Genomic DNA, 14,057 nt, shown 5'->3' with positions numbered 1-14,057 from the left:
TATGTGCTGTTACTGAATATTTACTTATTACCTATGACTTATCAAAGTTTTGACTCTCACAGGCTGCCAGAGATTCCTGCAGGCTTTCGTGCCCTCCACCAGTATGGCCTTGAGAGGTGCAGGTGCTATTAGTCTTCCATCATCCTCACGCCAAAAATAAGAAAAATCTCAGTCATTTCTCAGTGAACAGAACATACATAGACTGAAACATACACATATTGAAAGCCAGAATGTGTGTCTCTGGCATTGGAGCTGAATGCTTTTTATGTCCAGCATCCACACCAACTAGCTGACTCTGATGCAGTTCATCAATACAGGATTTAATTCATTTTAAAAGTTGAATTAACATTGCAAAAACAATTTAGCTACACAGAAATGTAACTTATGTAAAAGAAAAGCAATATTATGGACAATGGAAAATCCTATAATCTATGATTATATACTTCACATACTGTATATTAGAAAACAAGAGGGAAAGAAAATACATTGTTTTAGCCCTCCGAGTGTTAGCAAGGGATACAAACTGTGTTTATTGGAGAATTGTTCAATATCAACATTTCTCAGCAAACTATGCATGTCTTTATAAAACTATTTAAACTAATTCAGCACTCGCAGACCCTCTAACTCTAAAATAGAAACTGAATTTGATTTGGATTCCAAAATTGACCGACATAGATGGAAGTGAGGCAGAAAATAAATTACCAAACTGGAGAAACTTTAAAAAAGTTTGTTTGCAGCTAAAATTACACAGTTTTTTGTTTTGTCTATATCATGTTAGTATACATGCAGTCACTTTTTAATATCTATAACACTTTAAGACACAAACTCAAATGGTAATTGTGTGTATAACACTGTTGTTCATGTGTTAAAAACTGAGAAAGACCTAACAATGTAACAATGTAATGTATGAATAATATTCTTAAGTTCAGCTAAGGAAACCCTGTGTCGCAAAATGTTTGATGCATGTGAGTCAAACCCCAGAGACGAATCCAATATTACTCTGATTTTGAATGCTTGATGTAGCAGTTGAAGAAAAAGAAGCCAGTCCCTGACTGATTTTAGGATATAGTTCAGTCTTACTGGCGTTTAAAACAAGGAGTCTCTTGAGCAAATGCAGTTTTCTCTGTCCTTTCTTAAAGTTCTCTCACATTATATGACCAGTTCAGCTTATTATTAAAAGAACCCCAGGTACTTCTCAGAATTCATCTCAGTGTCTCTTCACTGGATGTTCTCTGGTAAAGGAGAAGGTTTGTACCTGCAGCAGTCGTCCACCAACTTTTGCCAGCACTGATCTGGAGATGGTACTTCTGGCACCAGTTCACAAACTCTGTTTCAGTACTGAAAGCAAAGAGAATACAGGTAAACACAATGCAGTTTCTAAAAAAAGTGAGTGCCCCCTAAACTTAGTAACTGGTTGGACCACCTTTAGCAGTAACAACTACAATCAGGCATTTGTGATGACTGGCAATGAGTGTTTTACAGTGCTGTGGAAGAATTTTGGCCCACTCATGCAGCCATATTCAAGGGTTTTTGAGCATGAACCAGCTTTTTAAGGTCATGCCACAGCATCTCAATCTGATTCAGGTCAGGAGTTTTACTAGACTTGAAAGTCTTCATTTTGCTTTTCTTAAGTCATTGAGAGGTGTATTTCTGGTGTATTTTGGATCATTTGGATCAGAGGCCAAGTACGCTTCAGCTTGAGGTCACAAGCAGATGGCTGGACATTCTCCTTCAGGATGTTTTGGCAGACAGCAGACTGCTGTTACCCTTATGCCAGATGTAATGACACACACGCCTTCCAAAAAGCTCAACTTTGTCTCGTCAGTCAGTTTTTTCCCAAAATCTTAAGGAACATCAAGATTTTTTTCAGCAAACCTAAGATTTACATTTCTGTTCCTTTTACTCAGCAATGGTTTTTGTATTGCAACTATGCCACGCAGGCCATTTTTTTCCCAGTCTCTTTCTTATGGTGGAGTCATGAACAATAACCTTAACTGAGGCAAGTGAGGCCTGCAGTTCTTTGGATGTTATTCGGAGGTCTTTGTGACTTCTTTGGTTAATTTTGGTCAGCCAGCCAATCCTGGGAAGGTTCACCACTGTTCCATGTTTTTGCCATTTGTGAATAATGACTCTCGCTGTGGTTCACTGGAGTCCTGCAACTTTAGAAATAGCTTTATAACCTTTTCCAGACTCAGAGATGTCACTTACTTTGGTTCTCATTTCTTCCTAAATTTCCTTGGATTGCAGCATGATGTCTGACTTGCAGGTTCTATTTAAGTTTAAGATTTATGATTGAGAGTAGGTGTGCCAGTAATCAGGCCTGGGTGTTGCTAGAGAAATTGAATTCAGATTTCCAAAGATGGGATACGCCAGTTAATTTATGCTAAAATTATGGGTGTTGGGGTGGGGGGTCACTTTTCCACACAGGGCCATGTAGGTTTGGATTTTTTTCCCCTGCTACTACTTTTAGAAACTGCATTTTATGTTTACTTGTGTTATATTTCTCTAATATTTAAATTGTTTTGATGATCTGAAACATTTAAGTACATACAAAAAATGTGAAATCAAGTGAGCAAACACTTTTATTATCACTGCATTTGTTCATTCAGACATAAAATGTTTTATGTATTTAGTGTTGAAACGAGGCAACTCATCCATGGTGCTAACTTCTGTCTCCAAACCACTCAACATGAGTGGCTTGAGTTGTTTACAAAGTTATAGGGGCATGACAGCAATGGTTTGGACATGTACAGAGGAGGTATAGTGAATAGCAGCTCCATATTCAGCATACAAAAGATGCTGAATATGGAGCTGCTAGTCAGGAGAAAAAGAGGTAGACTGCAGATATGAACGATGATGTAGTGAAGGGGGACATACAGAAGGCTGGTGTGCCAGATGAGGATGCAGGAGATGGAAGACAGAGGAGATGAAAGCAGGTGATTTGCTGTGGCGACCCCTAAAGGAAGCAACCAAAAGTGGAAGAAGATGGGACACAAACTCACTTTGTTTTATTACCTCCATCCAACAGAGGGCGCTCGTGTACAACAGGTGAGTGTCATCATCTTCACCTCGCAGCCTCTGTCCCAGCTGCTCGGCAACTTCAGCTGGAGTTTAGTGATGGTCACATGACGTTGTTATGGGTATATTACCCCAAAATGTCACAGTTTGCGCTCCACTACAGAGCTGCTGCCTGTCTCCGCAGCACTGACAGGCTGTGCATGTCCCTGTACTATTAGAAACTTTACCGATTACTTTTTGTTTTGTAGTTTTCATTATTTTTTTGAGAGCTGAGCCACTGAAAAAAGGAAGCGAGAGCGTCAGGACGCAGAATTTTGAGGGCAATTATGAAAAACGCGGAGCAGTGAATTTTATTTCCCGTTGACAGCTGAAAAGGTGAGACAGGAGGACTCGTGCTGCTTCTCTCCTTCAGGATGTCGCACAGGCTTAGCATTATCTGAGAAAATATGTAACGAATTTTGACTTAAATATGCATCTGTCTGGTCTGTCATTCATTTGAAAAAGGGTATCATGCAATGTGTACACACAGAGGATCCCTAGTATAAATCACATAAGTAGGCTCTCGGGAAATCTGCGTAAGAGTAACAGATTTACCAAGGCTTGGTAAGTTAATTAGTGCGTTCATAGGTTAATGATGTTTGTCCCTCATCTGTAAAACCACCAACTGGGCTGTTTCGACCTTTGTAGAGTTGCTGATTTATTGACATGTGTTCCACTTTTATTGCTATTAGACTATTAAGCTGAATTGCTGCATACAATTTATTGGCGCTCAGCGCTACACAAGGACAGGAAACCCACACTTAATGGAACTCATCCTCAGAAAATTGTTGCTTTGTGTTTCCGCGGTCATGGATGAAGTATCTCTGCTAATTAACCGAGAAAAATGGGTTAATGTTGCACACGGATGATTGAACAATGGCGTGGAGTGTTTGCCTTACTGTGACGCTTTCAAGGGATCCAAGCTCAGATTTTATGGAACAAACTGAGCTGTGAGCTTTTGTTTTGATCACAGGGATTGTTTTTGATTGTAGGGATTATTTATTGCGTATTGAAAAGCAGTTTGACATTGGGTGTTATGTAATGTTTTGAAAATATATATTTATTCCAATTACACATGCACTCATTCATCTCTGTCGATGTACTTAGACTGTCAGGAGAGACCACACGCGTCGTGTCCCTCTGACCTCGCAGATGATCAGATTCTCTGCTGAGGGCAAATCTCACAGAGCGACAGTGCATGACAAGATAATTGCTTCCTCTTATGCTACTAGAATTGAGAGTGGTCCGCCTGCTGTGCTGAGTGAATTCCCATTCACTCTTTGTGCATTCATCTTCAGTGAAGTTGACCAGAGCAGATATTATAAGAGACACACAGAGAATCCTGGATTGAAATCTATGGAAAATCAGCAAAAATAAGAAATATAAATTCCACGGGTTCAAGTCAGTAAATGCTTTAAGTGGTGCTTATCATGTTATTTGAATGGTGATTCAATACAAATCACAAAACACTTGAAAAAAGGTAATTAATTAAACAGTAAAGATAATTTATGTGTTGTTTCAAAATAAATGTCCAAATAAATCCCCTGGCTGTTGCGGAGACAGTCATGATGGCAAGGTAACTAGATTTGTTTCTATTGCTTTTTTCAGATCCAACAATTTGCTATTAACAGCAAAGCTTTTCATTTTCTTTTCATTCAAACTGTGGCCAGTAGGCATGTAATTAGTGGTCTCTTTACATTTTGTTGCCAGGTGCATTATAGACCAAGAGCCAAAATACAATATAGACATACTATAGTGATTATGACAAAACAAATGTGCTTTGGAATCTGCCCTGCAACCAATCACTTAAGCAGCTACTGGTCACTGTTATGACACTACAAAGACATTTTTTTTTTTGTATTGGTTGAAAGAACTTGCTGGATTTGAGAATTTTTTTTTAATGCAAAAGTGCTTGTCTAAAGTGGATTTACAAGATCTTTGTAGTTCAAAATGAAAAGCAGTATGATTATCCTGTGGGAGCTAACATCTTTTCCCCCAATATATATCTACTTAAATGTAAGATGACTCCCAAAACAAGCCTTTTCACTCATAATTGTGGATGGTGTTAGGAGGATCAAGTCTGTGTATTGACTAGATATGCCCCTGATCCCAATCTCATGGAGCAACAACATGGCATGACCTGGTTACTACTTGAATTTTCTCCTTTTGGGTTAGATCTGAGCCCTGCCTCAGCAGAATGTGCAACAGGAAGTAGACAGGATACCAATGTGCTTTGCTACTGTATTAATTTGCCAACAAGTACAAGATGTCCACTGTTCTCACATGGACATCAGACATCAAACAGACTTTGCAATTTGGAGCTAACAACAGGAGGGCCGTGACAACGGCCATTTTTGACGTTAGGAAATTCTCACATAAATCTCTATTTAGGATTCTTTGATTGCTGTTTCTCTGCTCTAATTTCTCTGTAATTACCTTGTATGTGTACCACAGAACTCTGAAAATTTGTCTTTTATATTACTATAATACACAAAATCTTTGTTGGTTTGCCTATACAAGAATGTCAGGAATCAACCAATCAAAACTGGCAAACAAGCATGTTTTAGGCCACTGAAGGTTCTCATCTATATCAGATATGATATCATCACACTTTCTAGCAACCACCTATAAATGAACACCTTATGAAAGCATTGTAGTCTTTGAATTTCACAACACTAACATCTAATTTGTATCCACTGCAACGTGCAGGTTTATATTATAGCATCGTTTTGTTGCCTAGCAACCGCATAATCAGCGATTAAAACACACACAGTAAACAAAACTGTAGTATGGGCATGTGTGTAGCTATCTCATTCATTTCATGCTTAAAATTCTCTAATATTCATGTGGTGTTTATTTTAATTAATTTTTTATGATCAAATCCAGAAAAAACAAAGGTCTGTAGTTGCAGAGCTGGAGAGGTAAAACACTAACTGCTTGGCTTTCCCACCATCCTCTGTTGGCACTGAGCGATTAAAAGTGTTATATCCCACCAGACGCAGTGTAATTAGAAGATAACTCTCCCCACACGCACAAACACATGTATGGGAGTGTGGAGTTTTTAGTGGAGTCACCTAGCAACCCTAATGGCTTCTGCCTAGTCTTAGTCTAAATGTCAACCTGACCCCCTATCCTATCTTTAATGAGAGACTTGACTGAACACTTTTTAATGACTTTCTCAAATACTCACAGATCTGCCACTAGGGTTTGTGGAAGTTTAAAACCCACGACTCCGTACTACAGCAGATTTCATTTTATCCCTCCGAGGTGTCTGACATAACCTCTCTATCCCTGTCTTATTTGTCCTGTGTTTCCTTTTATATTATTCATATTTGGTTTGCCTTATGCATACTGTGGGAAACCCTGCCCAAGCTAGAAAAGTAAACATGCTCGACGTAAAGTAAACAGTCTGGTGAACGAGTTCATGCTATTAGAACCTAAACATGCATGCTAATAAGTTCCTCGTTTTATTTAAGTCCTTAGGACTTAAATAAAATGTAAACCTCTGTGTGCTTTTATTAAAACTGAGTTACACAAGAGGTGATGTAACTCAGCTGCTTGATGACACTGTCAACCTGGTGCTCAAGGTGGGATTACTGCTTCCAAGAGAAGGATCTACTGGAATCCATAAATAAATCTGTTAAAATGCTCTGCATTCCTCACCTTGGGTATTTGAGAGAAAATAGAAAGTCAAACAAAATGCAGTAATGAATTTTGCTAATATAATTTTTTACATTTCACAGTGTTAGAATTTTTTTCTTCGCATTTTCTTCTTTTTTTCCACCAATATATTTGGAAATATTGAGCAGTCTGTCGGATTCTAGTTGTTCATTAGCTCAAAGATACACTTGAGCTAATGATTAATTAAATCATTTATTTTTAATGTTATCATAAGTTATTACTCTTCAAATTATTGCTGGAATCTCAAATTAGAAATGGTAGTGTTCATATGATGCTAAACTGGCTGTAATCCCCAGCTTAGTTACTGGTAATTAAGTCATGTTTTCAATCAAGGGTTAAATTGGAATTACAACATGGATCCTTCTCATTCCAAGTACTTGTGTTTACCTAGGTGTCTGGAAAAAATGCGTAATTAAACAGTGATTATTTACTGGTTACAGTATTAACATGTAAGTGAAAACTTAATTGTCTAATACAATCAAACACAGTACATTCCCATGTTTAAAACTTGCGTTGTCACATGTTTAAAGATATGAAAACAGCATATGTGTAAACTGGAAATCTCTCAACAGTAGTATCCCATCTAACCAAAAATCCAACATCCAGAAAGTACAGAGCAAAAACTGCTTTTTATTTTTGTGGGCAAAATTTCTTATTCTGCTGCCACTGCAGACTCAATATATTTCAGAAAGTGGTTGTTAATTAGATACACTGTTCATCAGATAATTTATAAAATTGAGTATGGCTACCAGCTCTATATTTACTCACTTACCATTTCCACTTGGGCTGACATTCAAATACTCCACCATGTTTTGGAAAACTGGCACAGAAGTTAAACCAAATTGCTTGAGAAGCAGAAGCCACTTCCACACACTGCTCACTGCCAGTTGGTATGAAAGGTGAATAACTCCTTTTCTCATGGCCTATGACTGACCTTTCATAATGTTTTATGTGTTTTCATTCATACCTTTTCTAAATGTTGCTTTCTAAAAGCAAAAAGACTAATGTAATTGGGCTGAAACATGACTTCTCTCCATCTCTGCTGGCTGAGGAAACAAATCGCATAACACTGGCTTAAAGACTGCCATATCATAAGCGTTTCCTTCTGTTTAGCTTGGAAATGTGTGTTTATTGTTGTTTATAGCTGATCAGCGCTCCCACAGCTGCTCTACCTCATTCGCAGTAATAGAAGGCAGTAGCTCACACTTACTTTTTAAGGACCACCTGTACTTGTGAGATGCTGACAGTGTGGACTGTGTAGAAAGAAAGATGGAAGTTAAAGTCAGATTGTGGAAATCTATGGGGGGAAAAATGTCGACTCCTTTGATTCATGCCCTCAGTAGACAGTTTGCTGTTTACTTGTAGTCAAAAGGTATGATAACGAATGGTCTGGTTTTGTGCATGCCTACCTTGTGATTGACAAATCAATCCTGTATGAGCATGGCTCTTTTAGTTTCCTACTAGCAGAAATGCATTCTGGTTTCAACACACAAAGGTGGCAACAGAAAAAGCTTCCCACTGGGACTTCAATAACCAAAAGGTGACTCTAAGGTGGCTGTGCCCATATTTTGCGTATAGACAGTGGTTGACAGTCACTGAAAAAGTACATTCAATAACTGCAACCATTGTAGTCACAATGTAAGTAGGGAAAACTATACATTTAATCTTCAGTTAACATCACATGCTGTTTTTAGGATGAAGAAGCTGTGTCTCTGCTTGAACATTGTATAACAGCATGGTTTCTGAGCAGATCATTTTAAATATTAGCATTTGAGGCTAACCAAAATAAAATACTGAAATGTAGCTAATATACAGGAAGCGGACTGATCCAGATTTTGGTTTCCATGTGCGTGTAAACTCACTCAACATTAGATTAAACTTTCAAATATTTATTTTGGTTTTAGAGAGATTACAATCCTAAAATAAGCATATGTATTTTCTCTGTTCTCTCAGGAGGAGATGGAGAACAAGGCCATGTATCTGAGCACAAATGAAGAGAGAGAGAACGTCTCGATTTATGAAGAGGCCTATGATGGACACAACTTGTCCAAACTCAACCTGTGTGATGAAGGTAGGAGGAATAACTGAGCTGTGAAAGTGCTGAGTTGAACTCAAGGCTTGCTGCTTTAGTTCTTTTAACTAAAATGCAGGCTTTTTCCAAAGGAACAACCTCGATTTAACCTCCCAGCGCACCCACTGCATGTCCTGCTGCAATAAGTAGGTGATCACAGATGTTTGTAGTGAAGGGTGTTCTCTAATGACAAGGGCAGCTCTGAAAACTTACCGGAAAAAGCAGGAAACAAAATGGAAAAATAACTGATTTTCAGGATCTTTTATTCATATATATACAAAAGCCACCCACACGCTGATAACAAAGACCGCATCTGTCAAGTGCGCTAACACACAGGCACAATGCTGTCACCCTTTGGCTCTCACGCTGCTCTCACTGTGGTCATCTATAGAAGCCAGAAATATCCAGGAGCAACATCTGTATATGTGTGTAAATGCAGGTGCAGCTGAATGAATCCGCAGTTGACCCTGTGGTGGTCTCAGGTTTCAGTGCAGGAACGGCCAGTTTGTTGGGAAAGACTTATTAAATGTTAACTTAAGAATTTGTTGACATTTTAATGGAAAGTGGACAATGGCCGTACAGATCAGAAACTGTCCTCGTCCACTTTTACTAATCCAAGAACACTTTCACACCTCATTCAATTAAAGAGAGCATTTCTACCAAACAGTTTTAAAGCACAAGACTCTGACAGAATTTTAAAAACAGAGGTTAAATTAACCAGGCAGATTGCCCAAAACTCTAGTTTCTCAAATGACAGCTTGAGACTAACTGCTACACACTTACATGTTAAGATGCCAAACTTTTACTGAAACATGCTCTTTGGCTGCTACTCTTCATCTTTGTGACAACTGAACAGGGGGTGATTTGTTTATAACACACCTATTTAAGTTTGAAGTTTGGCTTACAGTTAACATTAGTGAGGTGTTGTTACTTTAAGTAGTGAAAACCAAAACGGGCAGTTACAGTTGTTAGCTGTGTGGTAAGCTTCACCTCAGCTTATTTATTTAAGTCACACAGACCTAGAGATGGTTTGGTGGCTCCTGGCAACAACCTGTGACTAGGGGAAAAATGTGTATTTCCTAACTGGCTAGCGAGTGGTTGCTGTAGGTTGCTGGCTGACTCCAGATAAAATTAGTCACAAAAGCTATACAGTCTTTTGGCTTCTCTCTTTAGGGGTCACCACAGCAGATCTGCCTCCACCTCACATTATTTAAAATATCCTCCTCTGTCACAATAAACATTTTCCTTTTCCTTTACATTTCTGTTAAAACTACATTCATGAACTCTGTGGTCTTCCTCTTTTTCTCCTCCCCTCCCATGACATATTTTGTTTGGGATACCCACCATCCCCGCTCTGTACATGTCCAAATCATTGTCAGCATTGTCTCTCTCTCTTGATCTGAGCTAATCTCGTCCCTCATGCTCACTCCCATGCTCACTCCCAACTAGCAGATTGCTGCAATAACCCGTAGTTAGACACTGACTGGTCTGCAAACACTTGCCAACTGCTCACTAAGTGCTAACAAAACTGTGAAGAGCGTGAAGCCACTCAGAAACAGGGAATGTTCACTTGCATTTAACATATATCAAAAGTTACATCCTCTTTGTGACCAATTTCACCCACTGACAACAACCTCCAGCAGCCATGGAAAGGCAAGTGGTTGCTGGAGGTTGGTGATTGCCAGAGATACACTAACCTCTATCCCTGTGTGACTGAAGCCTTACAAAGCTGGATAGAATGTACTCATGTTTATTGTGACAGAGGAGGATATTTTAGATAATGTGAGGTGGAGGCAGATGATCTGTTGTGGTGACCCCTAAAGAGAGAAGGCAAAAGAAGAAAACAAACGTGTAGCTTTTGTGACTGATTTTATCTGGATTCAGCCAGTAACCTACAGCAACCACTCGCCAACCACTCAGGAAATACACATTTTTCCCAATTTTTCTCTGTGGAAGGCATTTGAAACATTTGTTAATGTAGTTATGTGATAAATAATATATCTTGTTCTATCATTAATTCCACTAACAGCAGAGCTGATTCTATCCTGTCCTCCAACCCATGGGTCAAGGTGTTCCTGGATTATCAATATCTGTGATAATTATCGGGGCACAGAATGCCAGAGCTTCCTCAAACATAACTTATTTATTTCCTATCAATTGTTTAATTTCTATTAATTACCTTGGTCATATCACACTGTGTTGGTTTTTTTAATAGTCACAAATAGTCACTTGTAGCACATAAACTATTGGTTTTAAAGGGACCATAATGATAACGTGGAGATAACGCTGTAGGTTATCGCCACAGGCTAAAGATGGAAAAGTCATCAGCATCACTAATGGAGCAAATTTTGCTGACTGACTGGCCAGGTTACATCCACAGATGACTGGTGTACTGGACAAGAATTTGAGGCTAAATTATGCTCTGTTTATTTGCTGTTTATGTATCAGAATAACTATTTACTACATTTTTATACTTTTGAGAGATATTTCCAGATCACAAAGGTAAGATAACAGAGGCGGCAAGTATTGGAAAGTCTGAGTGCTCTTAATTATGTCATAGTTTGGCTGTTTTTGTGCACAGCTGGGATTCTTGGTTTGTGTCTTTGGCCGGCCTTATCTGTGGTTTGTCATATATAAGAGAAGCCAGTGTGTCACTGCTTCCCCAGTTAATCAACAACATCATCGTCAGAAAGCTGAGATGCTGGGGTAAAGTGAAGATTACTAGGGCTTTAATCACTAAGAGCACCGTAAGCACAAGCTAGCAGGGCAGTGAGGAGGGGACACATCAGGCTCGAGACCAGAATAAAGCAACTGAGCCTAGCGCGAGCACACCCTAAAACTGGATTTTTTTTTTAAACAGCACAAGATCTAACAGCAAATTCTCTACAAAAAATGCATAATGCAAATATGATTTACAGAGAAGAGTCAAAGTTAACACAGTTTACCCAAGCAAATGGAACATGCTAATTTTAAATGATGTTGTCATTCATTGAGGGAAAAGGTTATCCAAAGCTACCTGGCTCTTTGTGAAAAAAGTGTTCGCCTAGAGGGAAATAGCAAAGACCCAGCAAGAACCACAGTCAAGCAGGAATAACTGGAAATGCATCTTTTCACATAGCCGTTTTGGCCCACTCTTTTACGCAGAATTGTTTTAATGAGTCCAGCGTTATTGGAAGGTTTTCAAGGATGAACGACCTGTTTAAGGTTATACCAAAAAGCATCTCAACCTGGACTTTGACTAAGCCACTCCAGAACTGTCGTTTTGTTTTTTAGAGCCATTTGTTTTATTATTGTTGAATCGTGAACCTTAACTGAGGCAAGTGAGGCCTGCGATTCTTTAGATGTCGTTCTGCTTTTTTTGGGACGTCCTAGATGGGTTGTCGATGTGGTCTTCGGGTAATTTTGGCAGGCCCGTCACTCCTTGGACGATTTGACACTGTTAGAAGTTTTCTCCCTGTGTATAATGGCTCTCACCAATGTTTCACTGAAGTCCCAAAGCCTTGGAAATGGCTTTGCAATCATTTCCAGACCGATAAATGTCAGTGATTTTGTTTCTCAGCTGCTTCTTTAGATGTTTCTTTAGATGATGTGATGCTTTTTGAGGTCTTAGCCTGCCTCATTTCATCAGACAGGATCTATTTCACTGATGTTTTGATTCAACAGCTCTGCCAGTAATCAGGCCTGGGTGCAGCCAGTGAAATTGAGCTTAGCTTTCCAAAATTGTGGTTAATTGTTTAATTCATGATTCAACAATGAGGGCAAACCCTTTTTCACAGCACTGTAGCTGCATTTTCTTTTCAAAATTTGCTCATAATCTATAAGCACAACCTAATCTACTTTTATCCAGTCATAGAACGGTTATAACACCTCCACCAGATCGACTCAGGAGACATTATGTATTTGTGTTGGAGAGTCTCTTTTATTTTGGAAAAAAATCCTTGCTTGGTGGTCTTATAATTTAAAGTGTCATTAAGTCCCCCCCCCCCACAGTCTCATGGATGATTAGGAATTATAATAGCACGCTATTATTAATTTGACGTTCACATGTTAATGGTTAAACGTGCAAGCTTAGAATGGGGTCTTTAAAAAAAATCACCTGTCAATTACAGAGACCTACAGAGTGCCAAGTGTTTATGGAATCTGTTATACTTGCCAGACAGCATGTGTATTTGATCTGGAAAGTTACATTTAAAAGAACAGCAAAATTCAGCCATTTTACCCAAGCGCGTGTACATACCCAGACTCACACTAACTCAGCTGGAAACAAACAGATTCTGTAGATTTGTCAAAATCAGTAGGATTTTTTTGTTGCTTCTCCAAGTTTACTAATAAAGGAAAGCTCAAAGTTTGCTAATTCCAGTCTAATCTGTTTATTAAACAGTGCTGTATGCTAACAACATATCGCCAAAGACACGTGAATCAAAAACATAAAACAGGACGATAATATAATTTCCAAATGAGTCGAGTTACTTACTGACTGGCTTCCTTTGCTCTCAGATGTCAGTTGAAAAAGAAACACTCTTAGTTAAAGTCACCAACTCAGGCTTAGATAGTATTCTTTTTTTATAAAACAGCCAGTGCAATGTTATCATGCTGAAGAAAATCACAAATGTAGGAGTTTTTAAAAGACAGTGTGGTAAATAAGCTTAGCTGTCTTTTTTTGGTCTCCACCACCTGTGCTTACAGTAGCCTGTGAAGCTTGTGAAAGGGGGCAACTAGTCTAGCTTAGTATAAAGACTGAGGGAAAAAAATCTGGCTGTCCAAAGTTTAATTATATGCCTCCTACTACCTCTAAACTGTTTATTTAAGTCATACAAGCCCAGTTAAAGGAGTTACAACTCATTTCTTGTGGGGAAAAAACCGTCACATATTCAATTTCCAGTGTTTATGCTAAGTTAATCACCTCTCTCGCTCCATACTTGCATAATATACAAACATACACACATGTATGCCATGGAAATGATTTTCTCATCTCGTATACATCCCAAACTGTTAAAGGTCCAGTAACGCATGTCTCACAGTCACGCTGAAATGTTTGATAATGTTTCCCTCGTGATACATGTTGTTATGAAAATGTTTGCTGAGATTAAAGAGCGTTACGTGTCATTGTTTGCAGTTTAGTATTCCAACATCACTTAAAGAGGCAGACTGGCTTAGAGGACCATTTTGGTTTCTATACATTCCAACTATGTGACACGTACATACATCTAAGCCAGCTGTGTTTGTCTAATGCTTGAGGTGTGTGTGT

At 38.7% G+C, this 14,057-nt stretch overlaps 1 protein-coding gene across 1 annotated transcript in view; it reads left to right on the top strand.

Moving 5' to 3' along the window:
• The first annotated feature begins 3,159 nt into the window (after window positions 1–3,159).
• The window catches only part of scara5 (scavenger receptor class A, member 5 (putative)), a 110,116-nt gene continuing 99,218 nt past the window's right edge, over window positions 3,160–14,057 (top strand). The window contains exons 1-2 of the mRNA XM_005947969.3: window positions 3,160–3,393; window positions 8,692–8,809. Of these exons, the coding sequence (XP_005948031.1) occupies window positions 8,698–8,809 (112 nt within the window). The 5' untranslated portion in view covers window positions 3,160–3,393; window positions 8,692–8,697. The remainder of the gene's footprint in view (window positions 3,394–8,691; window positions 8,810–14,057) is intronic.

This window comes from Haplochromis burtoni, unplaced genomic scaffold (genome assembly GCF_018398535.1).
Source record: "Haplochromis burtoni strain Fernald_Lab_line unplaced genomic scaffold, NCSU_Asbu1 Contig_567, whole genome shotgun sequence".
Taxonomy (NCBI): Eukaryota; Metazoa; Chordata; class Actinopteri; order Cichliformes; family Cichlidae; genus Haplochromis; species Haplochromis burtoni.
The sequence above is the reverse complement of the archived record's forward strand: the minus strand, read 5'-3'. Positions and strand labels throughout refer to the sequence as shown.